The sequence below is a fragment of the Rousettus aegyptiacus genome, unplaced genomic scaffold (assembly GCF_014176215.1).
Source record: "Rousettus aegyptiacus isolate mRouAeg1 unplaced genomic scaffold, mRouAeg1.p scaffold_m13_p_4, whole genome shotgun sequence".
In the NCBI taxonomy this organism is placed as follows: domain Eukaryota; kingdom Metazoa; phylum Chordata; class Mammalia; order Chiroptera; family Pteropodidae; genus Rousettus; species Rousettus aegyptiacus.
The window spans coordinates 61,495,736-61,520,629 of NW_023416307.1; the positions used below are offsets into that span (position 1 = coordinate 61,495,736).

A 24,894-nucleotide genomic window follows, 5' to 3' on the forward strand; every position below is an offset into this window, starting at 1 on the left:
CATCTACAGTCTAATCAAGAGAACTTTCTTGATATTCACTGGGAAAAAAAGAGAAAAAAAAGTGGAGATAAAGAAAGGGATTGATGTGGAAGTTCATAAATTCATTAATCCAACAGTTATTTATTGGTTTGTATTATATGTTAGTTTCTATTCTAGGCCATGGTGATTCAGCCATGAACATAATAGTCCTTGCTTTCACAGACCTTGCCTCATAATTTTTATAATAATTAATGGAACATAATTTTGTGCTTGTTTGGGTTTAAGGGGAGAAAAAATTATAAGCAATCATCCTATTAAAACAATAATAGTAACAGTTGCAATAATAAAAGCTTTGCTGTAGGAGGACAATAGTGAACCTATTTTTTCTTCTTCTAATTTTTAATAGCTTTAAAAGAAAATTTTCCTTTAAGAAATAAAGAAACTTGATAAACCTTACTGACATTTTATTTATATTTAATTGATACCAATTGACCCAATTATGAATCAACAATTTTCATAGGAATTATTTTTATAGTTTATGTTATTATTTAAACAATTGCTGTATCTTTAAAATTAGCTCATGTTTTATAAGAGAGAAGAACTAAGAACAGTTATTACCTTTTCCAATTTGAGCATTAAAAGTTTTAAGAACATTGTAAGAAATAATGGATTTGTTTTGAGGCTTTTCTTGGCCTAATAAATTCAATTGGCAAACATTTTACTGATGAAAAGCTATTTTCTTAAAGAAGAAAACAACTTTCAAACCGGGTCTTCTAACTCCAGTTCCATGCATTCTTCTGAAACAGGAGTTGGCCTCCATTGTTTCAGTTACAGGAGGTGCTGACCTCCCCAGATTATCACTGTGGCTAACTTCATGTCTAGAATAGATGTGGCCTAGAGGAGTATTTATGAAACTCTCTGCCAATGTTCACACTATCTCTGCAGATGTTAAATCTTTGTACTTGGCAAATGTAGAAGCCACGGCTCCTTTTCAGGCATGGGAATGAGACTAGGTAAGAAGAAACCTAATTTGTGTTGGTACTTTTAATAGTGCCTTCCCCACCAGTGGATGTTTATAGACAAAAATTCATAAAATAATTTTTTCTTCTTCATTTGGTTAGCTCAGGGCACAATTTTAGGATTTGCCTCCAAATTTAGTCTACTTTTTGTCGTGGTTGCCAGTTGCTGTTTTCTGCTGGCTCTTCTTTGTTTTGGTTCTGTTCTTGCTCTCCATCTATTCTGTTGGAGTTGACCCTTTAGGCTTCTCTGACCCCAGGACCCATCCCCATCTGTGATCAAACAGCCCCTCTGTTGCTCACCCTGTAAAGGTAGGAAGGACTTCCCACTGGCATGCCTGACTCTGGTGAACGAGATTACCAAGGTCTTAGACTTCCTGTTTTCCTAGGAGGGGGATCATAATGACTGTAGAAAGACACCTAGCAAAATATAACAATATCAATAAAGAAGAAACTATCCTTTAGTGGATCATTCCACTTCTGGGGTCTAAGAAAGTAATCAGAGAATTACAAAAGTTTATGTAAAAAAATATACATGGCAACATTATTTATCGGGGGAAAAATGGGAAATAATGAAAGGCCCAAAATTAAGAAACCAGTTGATTAGGCAGATCAAGGCAATACAGGAGATTCGTTCAGTTGGGACCCACAGACATTTCTTTTTCTGTATTTCCTGTGTGTGTCACATTAGATCTAGAATATAAGTGCCATGAGTTTAGAGACTTTCTACTTCTTGTTCATTATTGTTTCTTCAAAATTATTATAATGTTTGGCATGGAATAAATATATATTTTTTAATGAGGACTGAAAAAAAGCTCTTAAACTAAACTGACTGAATTTTACAAATGTAAGTGTGGCTTTCAGCATTTGAAAAGAAATTCTTTCAATTTGGGGATAAGAATATACTCTACAACTACCCTAAAGGCAATGAATGCCCTATTTTTAAAGATAATAACAAAACGTTGATCCAGAACATCACTTAAAATTAAGACTAAGTTCTATTAACTATTTCTATTTACTCTCCTTTCTTGCAGCCCATGAAATCATGAATGAAATATGGTCATATTATCTAGCAAGTTTCTTGATTGGAATTTTAAGTTCAAAACTGATTCAGTTGTGGATGTCTACTATTTTGGGTGATGATGTCAATCATATAAGTCTCAGCTTTTCAGTTCTGTACCTCATCTTTTTTATTTGTAAGTGAGGGGTTTATGTCTACCTTTAAATGATGGAAAAATTCAAAATAAAGATATCAAAATAAAAATTAAAAATAAACATACCAGGCAAGTTAGCAAAGAAAAAAAATTCAACTGATCTGGAAGGACTATTACGTTAAAATAATCTATGAAAAGAGATAAAAAGATTTGTATTTCTACAACATAAAACAATATGCGAAAATATGCAAAGTAAATATACCCTTATAAAAGACAGAAAAAAAACTGACAAAATTATTATTACAATGAAATATTTTAGCACGCCTTTCCCAGGTAATTTTATAGCCAATTGGACACAAAATTATTATGGCTATATAAAGATTTTTTAAAAGCCCTTAAAAGCATGGTTAATAAGACATATTAATAAGATATATAAAAAAGTTTACCTCCCAAAACAGAATGTGTATCCTTTACATATACCTGTAGACCATTTACAGAAATAAAATAGACTACAAGAACATTTCAATAAAATTCCAAATATTGCTCAACCACAATGCAATTAAATACCAACTACAAAAGGATCCTCTTGAAAAATAATCATTTTAACTGCCTGAAATAAAATATACTTTTCTTGGTAGCTCTAAGATCAAAAAGGAAATAAAAATAGAAGTAAAAGATCAAATAAGGTTAAATATTAGAAAATCTATTAATACTATTAATTCACATATCACCACTCCCTTCTCACAGAAGTATGACAGGTATATAAAATTAGCCATATCACTGTTTCCTGATACAGCCTCAGAATGATGTTCAACCTAGCTCTTCAGACAGCTCTGCAAATGATTTGGAGTTGGCATGTGTGATAATACCCAGTTACCAATTTATACTATGTCTTTCCATCACATTTAGGAATAAGAAAATGTTGGCTATTCTCATATTTATAATTAAAAGTAGTTCTGAAAACTCTAGCTAATACAATTAGAAAAAAATAAAAATTTATACATATTTTGAAAGATAAAATGATTATATTAGTTACATCATTTTAGATTATATAGAAAACCCCCAAAAATAAACTAAGCTAGCAAGGCTCTTTAGTTGCTGAATATAGGGCTAATATACAGAAAAAAATCAGTCGTGTTCATCTAAGCCAGCCATAACTGGTTAAAAAATATAATAACATTTTAATTCTCTTTACATTTGTAAAAAGTTATAAAATGTTAGGGAGTAAACTTAACAAGAAGTTTAGACCTAAACAGAAAACTACAAAAGTTTATTGAGAAGTATAAAATTTGAACAAATTGAGACAACTAACAAACTTCTCTTTGGAAGTGCTAGAGTAACAGGATTCATTATCTTTAGGCCTGAAGAAAGAAAGGCAGACATTGGATCTTGAGTTTTTTTTAACAATTCAGTTATTATAGTCAATTATAATCTAGTGATGTTACAGAATCAAGTTAATGAATAAGATAGTAAGGAAATGATCAATCAGTACAAATACATTTATCATATACTACTTTGTGTACCTAAATTCCTACAAAAATATATTCCAGCAAATAAATTCCCTCTAATATTATTTAATAAGTGAATATAACCTCAATATTAAGTGTTGGAAATAATTTTAAATTTTTAGTCAAAATATCTCAATAAACATTTTTAAAAACTTCTAGGACAGAAATTCATGAAAATAAGATACAAAGTAAATATAAATCTAATGTTTATGATATTAAATCACTCTGTTCAGGCTTAATGTTTATATTGTGAGTACCTTCAAGATAGTTGTGATATTTTCCAAATTTTACCATTACCTAACAAGTTACAATGACTAGTCCCAAACTTGATCTTAAAGTACCTCTATCTTCAGTTTCCTCTTTCATGACTCAAAAATGACTAAACTGTTAGTTTCTTTGTTAGGTGCCATTTCTGGCTAGAACTAAAATAAAGAATATCAAACTTGTAACTTTCCATCTCTAAAAGGAAGACTCAATTATGTAATAATAATATTAATTTCATCATATTAAAATGGATCAGAATCTGAATCACACAATGGTAAAAAATTTGGGGGGGGGGGTGTTGAAATTTTAAAAACCAATAAAAGTTTCTCAGAATAAGCAAGATGATTTTTTAAAAAGTGAAGAACTTTTCCAATTTAAGTAGGAATTAAGCATTTAATAAGACTACAATAATTAAATATAATGATGTAATAAATACAAAGTAAACCAAAGAAATATGCTGTATTTATCACATGACAATGTGATAAGTACAGCAATATGACAAAAGTTGTATATCCAGTTATTTAATATTAAAACAAAAGTTTTATTTTTATTAATTAGAAGAATATCTGCTAAACATTAAGTTAAGAAAAACAAGCCCATTACAGAATCGTATTACTGTATAAGCCCATTGTAGATTATTTATGTGAGACTTTAGTTGTGTATATGAATGTTGGATGGCTGCTACTGTGAGTGTTCATTGGATATTCCATTCCTCCCAAATATCTTTATCCAAATATATCAAATTCACAATTCTATAGCCTATGAAAACCCAAAGATCTCCTTATAATTTCTAAAATTTTCTAGAGTTTCTTTCCTCATGATATCTGCTTCCTCCCCTTAAATATACCAGTTTCTGGTCCTTCCGAAGATGGGGACAAGGAAAGCTCACAGGAAAAGTTACATTATATAGTTCATGGTTCCATGAGATCTGATAACTACTTTATTTTCCCACTCTTTCATGTTCCCTGATTAATTTTTAGCACTTGTCTCCAGTATAGAAACTCAGTAAGCATCCTTTATTGTTTAAAGTTGCCTCCTTCTCTATTCTCAATTCGTTAATCAAATTATTTCTGCTAGGTGAAAACAATCTTCTCCCTAATAGAAATTCCAATTAAAAATTTATTTAAATTATATCTGATGTAATGGCAGTAAAATTATTGGTGTTCTTTTTAAAATACATATATATAATCTCTATACTGTATCACATTATTTGAATTTTTCACAATGATAATATTCTACTTTCATAAGCTTGGGGAGGGGGAACTCTATTAGAACTACTTTTAAGAATATGTCACAGTTCTTTAACCTTTTTATTTGCCTATAGTAAATGCACCAAAATAAAACTAAAATGGGGAAGTAGATTCATATTGGGTTTAACTGGCTCAAATCCCTTAGACCTGTCACAAAGTCAAACTTGTATCTACTACTGCCTCCCAAGAAGAAAGCATGTGAAACAGGCTAGTCTATAAAGAACTTACCAGCTCACTTCTTCTTTATTCGACCAGAGCCCTGTCTGTAAAAATTAGAACTTTGGAAGTTCCTATAACTTCACTAGGTCCATTGAAGAGTTTTGTGAGCTCCATATTGTTGCCAATGGTCTGAAGTCAAAGCAGTGTAAGGATGTCTAGTACAGACTTTACTACACAGTTGCATGTGAACTTGAAGAGGAAGGATGATAATGGGTGGTGGTAATAATTTATAATAGTATCCAGTTGAAATCAAATGGGAGTAGCCTCTGCATAAAGTCAATGTATTTTCAAGATATCAGATATTTTCATCTGTGGTAAAATTTGTTCCACTATCAATGTTAAATTGATACTTTATATTTATTTCTTTTTAAAACAGGTGAGCTATTTGGAATGTCTGGAATATTCACACTGTCTATTATGGGGCTTTTTTTAAATTCTACAAGTTTTAAACCAGGAGTTGAAGCACTACTTCTCAAGTGAGTGGCTAGCATATCTTTACTTCATTTCATCAATTAAAACCTATAATATTGTAATCGTAACTACATCTACATCTACATGGTCAAAATAAGATACTGGCTTGAAAACTACCCAGTAGAAAAAACCTTTGTTAAAAACACTATTGCCTGTGTCTTCTACTCCTCTAATTTTAGGCAAAAGTTATAACTTTGCCTTGAGTTCATGTTGGTTCTATTTTCCCACGAATTCGCTCAAGGCACTTATTATCTACTTGGTATATTCCAGTTTAATCCACTAGATGAGGCCAGGATTAAGGTAAGTGAAGTGAAGCACTCATTTCAAGTACAAAATTTAAGAAGATATCAAAATCTCAGTAATAAAGATAACATTTTAATGAAACATTTTTTAAAATTAATGCAAAAATCCATGGTGAACATATAGATTTAAAATATACATAAGATCAATAGTTCCTTTTACCACAGACTTCCACATGGCTCAACATGGCACGGCTATGAGAATAAAAGACAAATATTTTAAGTACAATGAAGAGATGCTATACAAAGCAAATTTAATGATCAAGCTAGGGCAGTTAAGGAGGATTAGCAGTGTTATAAAAGAAAGTATGGAGATTCAGCAGAAACATGGTGGGGTGAGAGATGTCCCTAGATCTTTTCCCTTGAGACAACAATAAGCTGAACATCTGAAACTCAACAAAAACCACCCAAACTGCAAACCATCATGACTGAGAGTGGGATCTGCACATGAGAGTTATCACAGGTCAGAACCCCGGGTGTCCGGTGGTGGACTGAGAGTAATAAAGAAGCTGCCTCTCACAGCCATGGGAGCTCCCTGTAGAAGAAGGGGGAGGGGTGAAGACACAGTGACTTCCCTGAATGACCTTGCCTGGAAGTACTAGGGCTTGTATGCAGTTAACCGGAGGGTCCAGTCATTGAGGAAGAAAGCAGAGAAGTGGGGATGGACCGCAGAGAAACAACTGCTGATTTTTACTGGCCCCGACTGAAAAACCGAGGCTGAGCCACAGCCTCCAATCCTAGACCCAGAGGGCTCCTCCCTCCCATGCTCTCTGAGAGACCAGATCACCATGGAGCCTCAGGGGAATCTGAGCAAACTCTACCAAAACTGCTAAGGATCCAAGAGGCTTAGATGTCACCTACTGGAAACCAAAAGAGCATCTTCTTTGCAGCAGGCTAAAGAGAGACCTTTATTTAATTAATCTTCTTTCTGGAAAAAAAAAAAACAGAATACACTTCCATTAATGTCCGGGTGGAGAAATAGTCCATTAAAAACCATGAACAACTAAGGTAACAAAACATTGCAGAAAGAGAAAAATCTCCAGAAAATAAGCTTACAGACTTAGAAATACACGACTTAAATGACAGAGATTTCGGGATGATACTTCGGAAAAAACTCAGTGAGATCCAAAACAAATCATATCAACAATTTCAAATTAAAAAAAAAAAAAAACTAGATAAGCAGAGCAAGGAGATTGAAACCCTCAAGAAGAACTGAATGTACCTTCTGCAGATAAAGAACACACTGTAAGAGATGAAAAACTAAATAGGAAGCCTGGGAAATAGAGTCGACCAAATGGAGGAAAGGATCAGTGATATCAAAGACAAAAATCTAGAAATCAGAAGGGAGAAGAGAGAAACCAAAGAATGAAAAATAATGAAAGAGAAATACAAGAACTAGCTAACACCATCAGGAGAGGAAGCATAATAAAGGGTATTACCGAAGGTGAGGAAAAGGAGTAGAGATTAGAAAGCATTTTCAGACATGAGGAGAATTTCCCAAATCTAAGGAATGAGCAGGAGCTTGGAATTCAAGAAGTCAACAGAACACTCAATTATCTCAACCCAAAAAGGCCTTCACCAAGACACATTGTATTAAAGTTATCGAAAATCACCAATGAAGACAGAATTCTCAGGGCAGTCAGGAAGAAGAAAAAAGTAACATGTAAAGGAAAATCCATTAGATTATCATTGGATTTCTAAGCACAGACCTTACAAGCCAAAAAGGTTGGAACCAAATATTTAAACTATTAAGTGAAGGAACTACCTGCCTAGAATAATGTATTCTGCTAAGCTCTCCTTTAGATATGAAGGAGAAATTAAGACTTTCCAGGCATACAAAAATTGAGGGAATTCTCTACTATGAGGCCTACAATACAGGAAATCCCGAAAGGGGTCGGCTCACCTAAAACAAAATAACAACAACAAAAATACATAGAATACAACCCTTACTAGGAACAGGGCATTATAAGCTTAAAAATAAGAAGAGATTTGTTATAACAAGCTAGTAATGAATGTTCAGCATACATAGGGACAAACTGAAACAACAGTGACTGAAAAGGGGAGGATTCAAAGATCCAAATTCGCAAAGGGGAATGGAGATAAGGCATGCACAAAAGAAAAGGGATAACTATATATATATATATATATATATATATATATATATATATATAACCATCATTTACATATTTATAATGGCAACCACATGCCAAAGATTTGAACCAAAGTATATAACATAAAACAAGGACCAGATGGAAAACCCACAAAAGCCAACCAAAATAAAGAAAACAGAATCACAAGGACAAGGAAGCAATGGAAACACCAAGCCACAAGAAAGCAAGAGCTATTTCAATAAACACCCTAAATGTAAATGGACTGAACTCACCAGTTAAAAGACATAGAGTTGCAGATTGGATCAAAAAGAAAACCCAACCATATGCTGCCTCCAGGAGATATATCTCAGTTCCAAAGACAAATACAGACTCAAAGTGAAAGGGTGGAAAATGATATTTCAAGCAAATGACATTCGGAGAAAAGGGGGAGTAACAATACTAATATCAGACAAAATAGACTTCAAAATAAAAAAGGTAAAGAAAGATACTGAGGGACACTTCATAATGATAAAGGGAATTATGAACCAAGAAGAAATAACACTTTTTAATATCTATGTTCCCAATCAGGGAGCCCCAAAATATACAAAGCAATTACTAACAGAAATAAAGGGAGGAACAGACCAAAACACTATCGTAGTAGGAGATCTAAATACCCCACTGTTGGAAATGGGCAGATCATCTAAACAGAAAATCAATAAGGAAATGACATCTTTAAATGATACATTTATCTAACTGGACATAGTTGACATTTACAGAGCCTTCCATCCCCAAACAGCTGCTTATACATTCTTCTCTAGTGCACATGGAACATTTTCAAGGATTGACCACATTCTGGGGCACAGAGGAAGCCTCAACAAATATAAGAAGGTTAAAATCATACCAACCGTATTCTCTGATCATAATGCTTTGAAACTAGAGATCAACTGTAAAAAGAAAGTGGAAAGAACCACAAATACATAAAGATTAAACAACTCTTGCTACTGAATAACTGGGTCAGGGAATAAATAAAAAGAGCACTCAAGAGATACATAGAAACAAGTGATAACGATACTACAACATATCAAAATTTTTGGGACAGGGCAAAAGTGGTCGTAAGAGGAAAGTTCATATCATTGCATGCCTATCTCGAAAAACAAGAGCGAACCCAAATAAACAACCTAAAGCTTCATGTTAAAAATCTAGATAAAGAGGAACAAATGAAGCCTAAAGTCAGCAGAAGGAAAGAAATAATCAAAATTAGAGCAGAAATAAATGAAATTGAAAACAAAAGAACAATAGAAAAAATAAATGCAACAAAGAGTTGGTTCTTTGAGAAGGTTAATAAAATTGGCAAACCCCTTGGCTAGACTAACTAAAGAAAAAAGAGAAAGAACTCAAATAAAGAAAGTCAGGGATGAAGGAGGGAAAATTATGACTGATACTGCAGAAATACAAAAGACCATTTAAGAATACTATGAAAAATACATAAAGCCAAATTTAATAACCTAGAAGAAACGAACCAGTATTTAGAAAAATACAACCTTCCCAGCCTGAATCAAGAACTGGAAAATCTGAATAGACTGATCAGCAGTATGGAAATTGAAACGATCATCAAAAACCTACCAAAAAGTAAAAGTCCAGGACCAGATGACTTCACCAGTGAATTTTATCTAAGATTCAAAGAAGATTTAATACTATTCTCCTCAAACTCTTCCAAAGTATCGAAGAGGAGGCAATACTTCTCATTTTATGAGGCCAGTATTACTCTGAAACCAAACCCTGTAAGGATAACACAAAAAAGAAAACTACAGACCAATATCTCTTATGGACACAAATGAAAAATCCTAAATAAGATACTAGCGAACCGAATACAGCAACATATTGAAAAGATTATACACTATGATCAATTTGGCTTCATCCCATGGACACAAAGATGGTTCAACATTTGGAAATTGATTAATGCGATACACCACATAAATAAATTAAAAAATAAGAATCATAGGATCATATCAATAGATGCAGAGAAAGTTTTTGACAAGATTCGGGATCCTTTTATGATCAAAACACTTTACAGAAGGAAAGAACCTTAACATAATAAAGGCCATTTGTGGCAAGCCCTCAGCCAACATTATACTTAATTGTGAAAAACTAAAAACCTTCCCTATAAGATTGGGAACAAGGCAAGGCTGTCCCTTATCACCACTGTTATTCAATATAACGTTGGAGGTCCTAGCAAGTGCAATCAGACAAGAGAAAGATATAAAAGGCATCCAAATAGGAAACAAAGAAGTCAAACTATTTGTAGATATCATGATTCTCTATATAAAAAACTTTAAAGATTCCATAAGAACACTACTAAAACAATAAACAAATACAATAAAGTATCTGGATACAAAATCAATGTTTAAAAATCCATAGTGTTCCTATACTCAGATCATGAAGTGTCAGAAAAAGAATTGGAAAAAATAATTTCTTTTGCAATTGCAACAAAAAGAATAAAATACCTAAGAATAAATCTACTGAAATATGTAAAGGACCTATATAATGAAAACTATAAGACTCTGTTAAAAGAAATCAAAGAAGAAACAAAGAAATTGAAAGATATTCCATATTCCTGGACTGGAAGAATCAACATAGTTAAAATGACCATATTTCTTAAAGCATTATACAGATTTAATGCAATGCCCATCAAAATCCCATTGGCATTTTTTAAAGAAATAAAAGAAATCATCAGATTTGTATAGAAGCATAAAAGACCCTGGATTGCCAAAGCCATCCTGAGTAAAAAGAACAAGACTGGAGACTTCACTCTGCCCAACTTTAAATTATACTACAAAGCAACAGTAATCGAAATGGTATGGTATTGGCAGGAAAACAGACACATGGACCAGTGGAATAGAATCGAGAGTCCAGAAGTAAACCTATATTTAAATGAGAAAATAATTTTCTACAAAAGAGCCAACAATATACAGTGGAGAAAGAAAAGCTTCTTCAATAAATGGTGCTGGGAAAACTGGAAAGCCACCTGAAAAAAGAATGAAACCAGACTGTTGTCTATCACCACACACCAAAATTAACTCAAAATGGATTAAGGACCTGAATATAAGACCTGAAACAATAAAATGCATAGAAGAAAACTTAAGAGCTAAACTCAAGGATCTTGGACTTAAAGAAGATTTTATGAATTTGACCTCAAAGGCAAGTGAAGTAAGTGCAAAAATAAATGAATGGGACTACATCAAATTAAAAAGCTTCTGTTCAAAAGATATCGTCAACAAGGTAGAGAGACAACCATATGAATAGGAAAATATATTTACAAGCAACACCTCCGAAAAGGGCCTAATATCCAAAATATACAAAGAACTCATATGATTCAATAACAGCAAAAAACCAAGTTATCCAATCAAAAAATGGGTAGAGGATCTGAACAGACACTTCTCCCTAGAGGACATACAAATAGCAAACAAATATATGAAAAAAAAAAAATGCTCAACATCGCTAGCTATTAGAAAAATGCAAATCAAAACCACAATGAGATACCATCTCACACCTGTTAGAATGGCTATAATCAACAGAACAAGCAATAAGAAATGTTGGAGAGGATGTGGAGAAAAGGGAACCCTCATACCTTGCTGGTGGGACTGCAAATTGGTACAGCCACTGTGGAAATTAGTATGGAGGTTCCTCAAAAAAAACAAAAATTGATCTACTATATGATCCAGCAATCACTCTCCTGAGTATTTACTGTAAAGGCTTGAAAACACATATCCCAAAAGATATTTGCACCTTGATGTTCATAGCAGCATTATTCACAGTGGCCAGGACATGGAAGCAACCAAAGTGCCCTATGAAAGATGATTGGCTAAAGAAGCTGTAGTACATATATACAATGGAATATTACTCGCCATTAGAAGAGATGAAACACTGCCATTTGCGACAACATGGATGGAACTTGAGATAATCATGCTAAGCGAAATAAGACAGAAAAAGTAGAAAATCACATGATATCACTTATATGTGGGATATAAACCTAAAAGCAACAAAAGAGCAGGACAAAGAAACAGAGACTCATGGACATGGACTACAGGCTGGTCGTTACCAGAGAACTATAGAGTAGTGGTTATTAGTGGGGTAGAGGAGGAGGGGGAAATTAGACGGTGTAAAGGGGATCAAACATAAGAGAGGTAGCAGGAGAGTGAAGTGGGTAAAGAGGATCGAATATATGATAGTTGAAGAAACTGGACTTTGGATGGTGAACACACAATAGAATATACAGACATCAAATGATAATGTACACCTGAAAATTATATGACTGTATTAATCAATGTTACCTAATAAACTTAATTATAGATAGATAGATAAATAAATAAATGAATAAATGTTTGGCCAAACTAAGTGTAAGCAACACTTAAATTTAACAGAAATGTTCAAATTATTCCCTGCTAATGGGCACCAAGCTCAGGGGTGAGTGGAATCTGTGTAAGTCTAAAAGAAGAGTGTTTCTGTAATGCTTGAATACATAGGGTAGAAATTTAGCCTAAATCATACAACAACATGTGTATTAACAGCAGCCTTGAACATGATTTTTAGAGTTTGAGAGAACATCATAGAAGAGAATAAATTCAGAAGTCCGAAACTAAATAAATGATAAGATCTTATAGAATTAGGGGTCAGTTCACTAAAATTCCATGTGCACAATGGAAGACAATCTAGGATAGAATTAACCTGGCCATAGTTGCAGGAAAAAATTTAAATGTTACACAAGCATTCAATTATATCTATAGGAAGTGAATCCGAATGTTCCTTCATCTTCTTGTTGTAACTGAAAGCTGAATCTCCCCTGAAGACATTACTTCCCTTGCATTCCTTAAAAGTCATGGTGTCTTTTTTACCCTGGTACTACTGAGCTTATAATTGTGGTAGACTATGTGTCTCACTCATTTCTACATCATTCTTTCTCCTCCTTCCCCAGAAAAACCCAATTTTAAAGCTCATGCCATCTGCCACCTTCTAGAGTCATGAGTTACACTCTCCATAATGTGAAGATTTTGGCTCCCTCTTGCTGTGATTCTCTCCAATATTATTCTATCACCATTCATAGTGATGCTAATCAATACCCACAAAGTTGACCCTTCTACTCCCTCCATTTTCAGTTCCCCTTATGAGCATGTCCACCACACTGGACACCTATATGGTCATATAAATAACCACTTCATAATCTCAGTTTCAAGAATCTTAGTATCTAAAATATGATATCTACTAGCTTCTATTCTCCAAGATAGTAAAATAATAATGATAAAACCTACTACATCCTACAACAATCTACAGCAGGTCCATGCTATTCTCTAAGAGCGAAGCTGAAACGTCTCCCATATTTTCAGCTTCCATCCTCTGAGACTCCAATTCTAACAATTCTGCAAAGATACTGAGACTTGTTCTTGTGACATTGTGATCTTTTACTGATCCTCACCTGCCTTATTTCCTCCATACCCAGATCATTTATTTTCTTTAAAATCATCTAGTAGCCTCTCATCTCATTTAGCTACAAGTCAAAGTTGTTTTAGTGTCAAACAAAGTCCTATAATATGTCCCTCTGTTACTTCTGTGATTCATTTCTACCACTCTTATCCTCACCCCACCCTGTTCTAGCCACACTGATCACCTTGCTATTTCTCAAGCATGCCAAACATGTTCCTATTCTGGCTTGTGTCTGCTCTTGAAATATGCTTCCTCTGCGTATCAGCATGCTTCCCCAACATACAGGCAGAAGTAACTGTCTCACTTCTTTCATGTTTCTATTCATATATCATCCTGTTAGAAATTCTCAAAATAGGAGCTGCTTCCTTGCCACTCTGTGTAGTCTTTTATTCTTGGCGAATTAACATCTTTCAAATGTCCAGGTCATAAGGTCTTTTCATTCCTCTAGGCTAGTGTCTGTGCAACATTAGGTAATAAAAATAATATAGATGCCTAAATCTATAGAGTCAAAATCTATGAGAGTGAGAGCATAGGATTTCTGATTTTTAAAAACTCTCCCCAAATGAAACTTGCACGCAGACAAGGTTGTGACTCTTAGCTACCATAAATGATCTAGATTTATTAGCAAAGCTCATGAACACCACATGAAAGAAAGGACTTTTAAAAAGATTCAGAAACTCTTTTTCTGTTAGCCTGACTTACTGTGTGCACGCATGCACACACACACACACACACACACACACACAACACATGAGTACATGCACACATCTATTAGATGGTTTTGGAGCTTGGTTGTTTGGCTCACAAACTATAAATTTGATGGAGACTTATTTTTCTTAGAGAATCTGCTTTTCTCCTCAGATTTCTCTCAGTTCCTACCACACATAAAAGGTCTTGATAGCTTCTTAATATTTGTGGCTTAATTGATTTGATTACTTTTTGTGCTAATTAATAAGACTATAATATTTGGTATTTGGTGGCTTTTTTCCACAATGTTCAGGAGAATTTTAAAATCATAATCGTTGAATGAATAGCAAAATATGATAGTGGTTCATATTCACCATTCACTTGAATGAAATATTCTACTCAATGTTTACAAGTGATTTCTTAATTGTATGAGTAGGTGGGTATAATTCTTTGAGGAATTTTTCAGGGAGCAGGGGATGCCTATTGTATTTGGTACAACAATTAAATTTGCTTTTGATGGGGAAGTCAAAGAACGATAAAAATACAAAGGATACGCAACCATCATAAAATATATCTTAGTGTGTTTTCCTCCAAGTTAATGTTGGATGCAATATTTAAATTCAGAAGGTAACAGAATTTAAAGTATGTCCATACATACACAAAAAAGGAATGATAGCTCACAGCCTAGAGTGATTAAGTTCAGTAATAGAAAAAAATATTTTGAGTGATTTGACTTAATATTTCCTAAGCTAGATTGTTTTATATGAATGTTTCTCTGATAGTGCCTAGGTATTTGTACCTCTTAAATATAGTTCAGAAACAAAGATTTCTTCTTAATGTAACTGAGAAAGATTTGCTTTTAGTATTAAATTTGTTTTTAAGCAAAAAGCAGTATTCCCGAAGAAGAGACAAAAATTGTCTTTAAAGGGTTTCATGGACAGAGTCTGGCACCATATGGGTAAAACCAAGCTACTTTCCTTTTATAAAATTGTGTTTAAGTACCTTTTTAATCTTTTCAATTTATTTTATTACAAATATAATAGTTGACATTAACGACATGAACTATATAAAAGAAGTAAGTTTTAAATAGTTTCATATGGTCCCAACACCCAAATATGACCAATATTGGTATTTGAGTGTGATTTTTCAAACTGCTTTGCATATAGCTGATGAGAACATGAGCTTTAAGAATGATGCAGTTTTCCTAGGCTCTGGAGCACTTAAATAAGCACATCTTCACAAATCCCAGAGAGTCTACAAAGAGCATTCATGTGAATAAAAGATTCCTTCATATCTTCTAAGTGCTTGCTAGATTTTAGGCAAAGGCTTCATTCTATCACTATGTAAATCAAACTAGTAGTTCAGTATTTCCTTTAAAAGTCAACTTGAACCTTTCCTAATGGTAAAAGGGCTTCACAATTAAGTATTTTTAAGCTCTGTGAACCGTGATGCCTGAAGGAGTTCTGTCAAATAGCATAACTATAACCTAAATATGTCTTTCAAAGTCAATCCAAAAAGAAAGACGCTGATTTGCATTCATTGTAAACTGGTTAAAATCGCTTTACAATTATTTGTTTATTTGCCATAGTGCTCCTTTCTCCTCAGTGTTGATACATAGTTTATTCATCTTTACTTTCTTAGTAATGCCTAGTACAATGCCTCATTCATAGATTAATTAACTATAACTATATTTAATTTTTTTCTGAAAATGCAGATTCTGGAATTGTCTATCATTTGTTGCTTTTCTTATGGTGTTTACTTTCATCGGATTTTTAATTCCTGCACCTATGTATTTACATATATCATTTTCTGATATATATTATTCATTAAGTGTATACTTTACACTTATTGTTTTAAGGTAAGAACACCATTTAAATTTTTGTATTTATAGGATACTGAATAAACATGAAGATATTCTTTTAAATAGTAGAAATTTTTATTCCTTGGAATGAAAATGTGACTTTTAAACTTTCCAAGGAATCATCAGCAAATTAGTGCTAAGTATTTTTTTTCAGTTTTTAACTGCATTCCAAAGTAATGCAAGCCCTTTGGAAAATTTTTGAAAATTCGAATTAGTCCCCAATTATCAGATACAATTAGTATAAAATGTAAGAATGATATGTGGCTAAAAGAGGAAATAAAAATGAATTGACTAATTGCACAGACGCAGCAAAACTTTAAATGTACAAAAAAAAAAAAAAAAGGAAAGACTTTTCCCCTCTTACCTCTTATTAAATTTGCTTTTATTTCTGATTGTGATCCAGAATAGAATATACATCTACAAAATATCGCTCTTTTTCTCTTCTGCTTGAAGAAGCACCACTCAAAGGGATGATGTAGAATTATCTTACTACTCACCCAACAGGAAGAAACAAAGAGACTATTAATGCCATTCTCTTGGCATGTCTCTCTATAGAATGTTCCTCTGCCTTCCTTTGGTGCTGTGCCAAAAGTGAAAGATGATTCATTTGTCTGAGAGTTGGCAATTCCACAGGGAATAGATTGGAAGGAATAGAATAGGATGACATGTAAATAAATTTCTATGACAAGAATAACTTTTCAAAATTTGTTTTGTCTTTTAGACTTCTGGTCTTTCTACTAATGAGCCCTCTTTTGTCCCGGCTTGGTGATGGGTTCAGCTGGCGCTGGGCGTTTATAATGGTCTGGAGTGAAATAAGAGGGGTGCCTAATATAAACATAGCCCTTCTGTTTGCTTACTCTGACCATTCTCTTGGATCTGAGAAGGAAAAATCACAAGTAAAGAGAGATTTTTTTTTTATTTTAGTATTTTATAAAAACTTGCTGTGTACTAAAATATACTTTTGTAGTGAGATAGCTCAACCCTACTTGGACTGTGGGAGTGATTTAGCTATGATGGCATGACTGGGGAGAGGTGGAACAACTGACAATTTCCTCTTCCCCATTCTAGCTTCAGGAACCCTAAATCCTTTCTTCGCACTCCTAAATATAGGTTTATTATAAAAGTTGAAGGAATTAAAATTTAAAAATCTTTTAAAATAGTACCTGACAAAGTATGCACTCAATAAATGTTTTTTATTTTTATTTATTCCTAATACCCACTCAAGTAAAGCTGAAACCTACTTACGATTGGCTCCATTTTCTTCTATAACTTTATGGAGCTATGTTTAGTAATGCTATTAATCAAAACATTTTAATTAAATTAATTTTAATTTACTCTAAAACTACCAAACTCTACCTAACAGAACATAATGGACATCTCCCTCTGCTTCATCTCAAGGTAAGATAAAGAGATTTGTAAGAACTTTTTATGCAGACATCACTGCTCATCTAACACTTCCATTTTATTTATCATAAATTTCAAGTGTAAAGGAAAGAACAGCAAGGTAATTGTTACAAGTCTAACTAAAATAATAGTCCAAACATTAAAAAATGAAATAGTCAAACACAGCTTTTAAAATCAAAATTATCTAATATAACATGACCTCCCTCTTCTTTTTAACCTATTTCTACCTGCTCGAATAACCAAGATTAATGTCATCACCATTCATTCTGACCAGTGTAATGGTGAACATTGCACATGAATCTGGGTTCTGAAATTTTTAGTTGGCTGCTATTTGCTATGTGACCATTAGTGAGTTATTTAATTCCTACCTCCACTCCATATGACAGTTTCTTCACTCCAAAAATGGACTTAATAATAATCCCAATGGTTTGCTAGTAAATGTTTGACAGGTAACTTTAGCAAATGGAGAGGAAGCCCAAATGTGTGATATTTATTCATTTCTTTGTGTGATCACTCTCACCAACAGAACATGAATCAGCTCATAACCTTCCCCCAAATTTAATAATCAGCTCTCACAAACTGGTAAGAGTCAGCTTTAGCATGTCACTATCTCAAAGGGTTATTATGAGAAATTGATAATATATTGTTTAGCATATACCAAATATATAATAAATATAAGCTATAGTGATAATGATGATAATGATGCCACATAGACCTGCTTTGAAATAAAACCTTAGTGAATAAAATCTTTCAGTAAAATGTCCTCACTAGTAGTAACTAGTTGAGAAGAAAGTAGCACTCCTTTCTTACTTTAATTTGGCTGAACCTTAGAGTACACGTATGAATACTTTCATTGAGATACCAGAGTAAAATGCCAAAAATATTAACTGAATCTTGTCTCTACTAGTCATAAATTAAATGACGTTGGGTAAATTGTAGTGCCTCCATTTCCCATCTGTATAATTGAAATATCTGTTTATTTCATAGAATTGTAGTGAGGATTAAATGAGTGTGATATGTTGTACTATATGCTTACTATATAAATGCCGGCTCTTATTACTATTAAACTGTATTTAACTAACTTAATGATCCTGAACCTTGAAGGGACTTTAAAATGCTTCAGGAAAAAAATAAATGAATAAAAACAATAAATAAATAAAAACAATAAATAAATAAATAAATAAATAAATAAAATGTTTCAGGAATTTTAAAAAATTACCAGTGTCTGGAATTCTGGCCCTGGCCATAATGAATAATTATATTAGACTTCCAATAGTAAATAAATATATAAAACGGGTTAAAATATACAAAGCAACTAATTTCAAGTATTGCACAAGGATGTGCATAGTTAGATCCTTTAGAGAAAAATAAACACATTAGGAGAGTTCACTTCCACTCTGGCTTTCTTACAAATTATGGCATAAAGATGTGGATGCTAAACAGAGAACAGTAGTCTCACTAAGTATAAAAAATAGTTAGAGTCAGGGCTACTGAAGCAGCTTGATTTGTGGGGAGAGGTGAAAAGGAGGGAAGAATTATGAAAAGAAGAAGCACTGGAAATCTGCATGGGATCCATTTATGTTATTAGTCCAGTGCTAATTTGCACAAATAGAACATGAGAGGAGAATTGGCAGAAAGGAGCCATTAGGGAGATTTGTGCTGAATAAACATTCTAAGGCCATACATTACTGAGAGATATTGGAGTTCTGACTAGGTACAGTATAACCCCATGAACATCACATAGGTTATGGCCCCCCAAAGATTATGCCTTAGTAATAAAGAAACAAAAATTAAAGATACTTACCACATGCAATTGTTCAAGAAATAAAAAGGCAAGGAAACTAAAATAAAACAATTTTTAAAAAGAAGAATAAACTGGGAAGAATTAGTATACCTGATTTTACAACATTATTACAGTAATGGAGACTGTGTAGTATTGGTAGAGAGAAAGACACATGGAACAGATTTTTAAACACCCAGAGATATATCCACATAAATATTCCCAACTGATTTTCTTATAAAGATACAAAAACAATTCAATAGAGGACAGATAGTCTTATTAACAAATGATGCTGAAGAATAAAAAGCAAAAAAAAAAAAAAAAAATTAACCTTGACCTAAGTCTCATGTCACTCACAAAATTTAATTTAAAATGGACCATGGAATTAAATATGAAATGTAAAACAAAAAAAATATTTTTTAAAAAGTATAAAATCTATAGATTTAGCATAAGGCAAATATTTCTTAGATTTGACACCGAAAGCATGATGTATTAGAAAAATTATTCTTCATAAAAATCAAAACTTTAAAAGCATAACAGAGTCAAAGACATCCCTGGATCTCTCCCCTTGAAATAACAATAAGCCGAACACCTAAAACTCAACAAAAAACACCCAAACTAAACACCAGCACTTCTGAGCACAGGATCTGCACATAAGAGCAACCACAAGTCAGGACCCTGGGTGTCGAGTAGTGGACTGAGAACAGTAAAGAAGCTGCCTCTCACAGCCAATTATATAACATTTTTAAGTGACAAAATTTTAGAAATGATGAACAGGTGAGTGGTTGCCAGCAGAAAAGAGGAGTGAGGACAAGAAGGAAGTGAATGTGAAAGGCAACATGAGGAATCCTTATGATAATGGAACTCTTCTATGTTTTGACTGTGTCAATGTCAATATCCTGGTTGTCATATTCTACTATGGCTTTGGAAAATGTTACCATTGGGAACAACTGGGTAAATGTTACATAGAATCTCTCTATTATATTTCTTCAAACTGCATGTGAATTATCTCAAAATGTTAAGCTTAAAAAAAATGAGAGAGAAACAGACAGAACAAGATAGAAAACAAGTTACCAATATCAGTAATAAAAAGAACAATGTGTCTACAAATTATCCAGTTATTAAAGAATAATAAGTAGAAATTATATGTAACTTAATGTAAAAAAAAAAACCCGACACCTTAGATGAAATAGTTAAACTCCTCAAAAAATAGAACTTACCCAAACTAACACAAGAGGAAATTAAAAATCTGAATAGCTCTATATCTGTTAAAGAATTTAGATCTACAAATTAAAATGTTCTCACAGAAAAAACTAGAAACCCGGATGGTTTAATTTGCAAATTATACCAAACATTTAAGGAATAAATAACCCAAATTTACACAACCTCTTCTATAAAATAGAAAAGGATGGAACACTTTCTGACTTTATGTGGCCAGCTCACTCTGATACCAAACACTAACAAAGATATTACAAAAAAATTACTGATTATACGCGATGCAAATTTTAAAAGTATTTAGCCAACAAATTTTAAAATATATAAATGAATCATATATTATTATCGAGTAGGTTTTATCCAAAAATGTGTCCAAAAATATTAGTTTAACATTTAAAAAATATTAAGAATCAAAAAAAGAAAAAAAAAACTAAAGTCATGGAAACAGAAAATATATTAGTCAGAGGTGAGAAGTAGAGAAAATGGGTGAAGGAGGTCAAAAAGTACAAACTTCCAGTTGGAAAATAAATAAGTTCTGGATATGTAATATACAACATGGTAACTATAGTTAACAATACTGTACTGTACATCTGAAAGTTGCTAAGAGATTAGGTCTTAAAAGTTTTTATCACAAGAAAACTTTATGCGAGGAGAAAGATGTTAACCAAACTTGTTGTGGTATCTGGGTACAGATTAGCTGGGTGTCTCTGATTCATTTTCTCTCATAAACTTTCATGTAAGCATAAACTGGTGGCACAGCCATCAAAACTCACTTGCCTGATTGTTGACAGGATTCACTTCCTTCCAGACAATTGAACTAAAGCCCTTCATTTCTTGCTGGTTCTTGGCCAGAAGCCTTCCTCAGTCCCTTGCCACTTGAGCATTTCCATAGGTCAGCTAACATTATGGTAGCTAACTTCTCTTAGAATGGGCAAGTAAGAGAGTCAGAAAGAACAAGTACCCATGAAAGAAGCCATAGTCTTTTTATAACCTAATTTGGAAGTAACTTCCCATTACTTTGGACGCATTAAATATTCACTAGAAGTCAGTCAATAAGTTCAATCCACACTCAAGAGGAGGTGATAACACATAGACCTAAATATCAGGTAGTAGATATATTTGGCAGCCATCTTGGAGGCCCCTTTCCACATTGTATAGGACTTGTACACTGAAAACTACAAGACATTGTTTGAAAAAAAATTGAAAAACTCAAATAAATGGAGATATGCCATATTCATGAATTAGAAGACTTAAGATTATTAACATGTCACTATATTCACACAATCCAATCTCAGCAGATTTGTTTTAAAAATAAATAAGCTGAATCTAAAATTACATAGAAATGTAAATGACCTAGAATAGTCATAATAGTTTTGAAAAAGAGGAACACAGTTGGAGTATTTATATTATCTGATACAAGGACTTATTATAAAAATAAAGTAATTAAGTTGGCAAGATATTGGAATAAAAATAGATAGATGGAATATAATAAATTGTCCAAAAAGGACTCAGATTTATACAATTGACTTTTGACAAAGATGCCAAAGCAGTTTGAAGGGGGAAAGAATAGTCTTTTTGACAAATAGTGCTAAACGATTGGATATTCATTTAGAAAAATATGAATAAATGAAACAATTATTTTTACTTCACACCATACATAAAACTGATTTGTGATAGATCATACAGACTTTTTGATTTTAAATATAAATCAAAAACTCTAAAAGTTCTGAAAGAAAAAGTAAGAAAATACCTTTGTGACCTTGAAACAACAAAAAAAGTTTCTTAGAGCACAAAAAATAATAATTGAAGCTTATTAACATTAAAAACATTGGCCGTCAAATGATATAGTTTTATAGAAATGGATAGATAAGTCACAAACTGGGAGAAAATATCCAATATCTATATCTGACAATTCCCTTCTATCTAGAACATATTTTTCAACAATTTTATAATAAAAGAAAAACAACTCAGCTTTTGAAGTAGGAAAAAGAGTTGAACAGATGCTTCAGAAAGAAAAATGTATACCACTAAGCACATTAAAAATGCTCGACATCATTACTTTAGGGAAATATAGATTAAGACTACAATGAGAGACATAATATTCAATTTTATATAAATATTTTTCAATTGGCAATTCTTATGTATAGAAATAGAAATTAGAACAGTAGTTGCCTCTCAGAAGGTAGGGGATTGATTGGGAAGGGGCATCAGAGAAATTTGGGGCATATGAGAATATTCTACATCAGGACAGGATTGAGGGTTATGTGGATGTATGCACTGTCAGAATTTATGAAATGATACCCAAGTACATTTCGATGTACATAGATTATATCTCATTTTTTCTAATTACCAGTGTTTGGGCTGCATGCTTAAAGAAACGAATCAGAATATTTAGTGGGAAATCTTGAGCACCGATATTTAAAGTTTCTCAAATGATTCTAATGTGCAACTTTGAGAGTTTCTTGTGTGGTTTCATGTTCTGTTCCTAACCCTACATCTGTGGCCAGTAAACAGAGGACTAGCTGTTTAACATAAATTCTGGAAGTCAGAATTCCATAAATCAACAGAATTGTGTGGTCTCAGACTGAAGAGCATTGCTACACTCATCCGTGAAGACCAACTTGGGGTATAAGAGAAAGACATTGATTGTTCCTCCTTGCTGAAAATGAAGAAATGGTGGAGTGATGAAGTATGAGATAGAGCAAACATATCAAAGCCTCTGAATTGTTCTCTTTTCCTAGGAGAGGAGAATTATCTGGCACAGATGTACTGGTAATGTTGAGCAGAGAACTAGTTGTGTAGCTATGCACATGGGGGTGTGTATAGTGAATAAGAATTGATAATATACAGGCATATTCCCAGGGCCCCAAAAATGCAAGAATGAAATTTAAGAACAAGAAAATTTTTTTCAATGTCTGTATATATTTATTTGTCAAACGATGTGTCCTGGTTTTTGGTTCGGTTCCAAAAGTATGGATGAAAATATTTGCTTGATATATGCATGAAAATATATGCAGGAAGATAGAGATTCCTCAGAGTACTTTCATCATGTCTGATATCCAAATTCTCTTCTGCTATGAGCACCCATTGACGTAGTACAATTTAGCTTAATTTATATTGATAAATATAGAAGATATATAAAATTGCCATGAATACTTACTTTGTATTTTTTTCAATTCTAGGTATTGTTTCATGGAGTGGCAGTCTGCGTAGTTACTCTGATGGTTAGCAGAGTTATTTTGCCAGTGGCAGTTAGTAAACTAGGTAAGCCCTACTAATTACAGTTCTCCTTGGAGAGGAAAAAATATTCTAAATAGGCTAAACATTGCTAAAAATTAAGAAAGAAGCTGTATAAATACAAGTTAACAATGTCTAATTGAAGCAGAAAATGGAACCCTATGCAAAGTCATATGATTGGTTTAGGCTAATAAGCTCATTAAATAAAATAATATAGTAGGTTTATTCAATTATTTGATAAACTTTTATTAAGAGCCTACTGTATGCCAAGCACCGTTTTAACTGATCGTGATGCATTATGAAGACAGACAAAATTTCTGAGTTGATGGAACTTACATTGGAGAGAGATAAACAGTCAATAAATGAGTCAAATAAGGTAATATCAGAGAGTCATGTGTACATCAAAGTAAACAAACCAATATAAATAAAATAGAGAACACAGCAGGTGGCGGGTCACTGAAGAAGCTATAAGTGAAATTACTATATGATCGAGGTCTTCAAAAGACCTCTAGTTCTGTGGATAACTGGGAGGTGGTGGGGTATATGGAGAGTAGAAGCAGAAAGAGCAGTTTTAGGAGGAGGTTTGCATAATGCAGTATGCCTCTTTTAATCCTTTACTTTTTAACAATTGAGAAACCGAGATCTAAAGAGTTCAAAGTTCTTGCCCAAGGTCACACAACTAAGTGATAGTAGTTAAGGAACTAGAAACAAATTGCCCTAATGTGTTTAATCCATTATATTCATAAGTGCTTTATCACCCTTTCTATTACATACAGAATTTTCACTCTAATGACATTTTTTATCAATTTGAAATTTCACCTTTTTGGATTATATTGCACTACCCAGTATTCCTCCTTTCTTCATTGTTGCAACAAAGTTCTTTTTGTTATCTTTTTAAAAAATTCTTTGAGCCTTAGCATAGTAAAATGGGAAGCACAAATTAAAGAGGTAAAATTTTGCAAAGAGTATTATATCTTCTCCT

General features: G+C 32.9%; 1 protein-coding gene across 1 annotated transcript in view; it reads left to right on the top strand.

Annotated features, from left to right (window-relative positions):
- Positions 1–24,894, top strand: part of SLC9C1 (solute carrier family 9 member C1) — a 90,483-nt gene that overhangs the window by 23,614 nt on the left and 41,975 nt on the right. Inside the window, exons 8-12 of the mRNA XM_036219503.1 lie at positions 2,030–2,191; positions 5,767–5,866; positions 16,130–16,273; positions 16,998–17,172; positions 23,858–23,939. Of these exons, the coding sequence (XP_036075396.1) occupies positions 2,030–2,191; positions 5,767–5,866; positions 16,130–16,273; positions 16,998–17,172; positions 23,858–23,939 (663 nt within the window). The remainder of the gene's footprint in view (positions 1–2,029; positions 2,192–5,766; positions 5,867–16,129; positions 16,274–16,997; positions 17,173–23,857; positions 23,940–24,894) is intronic.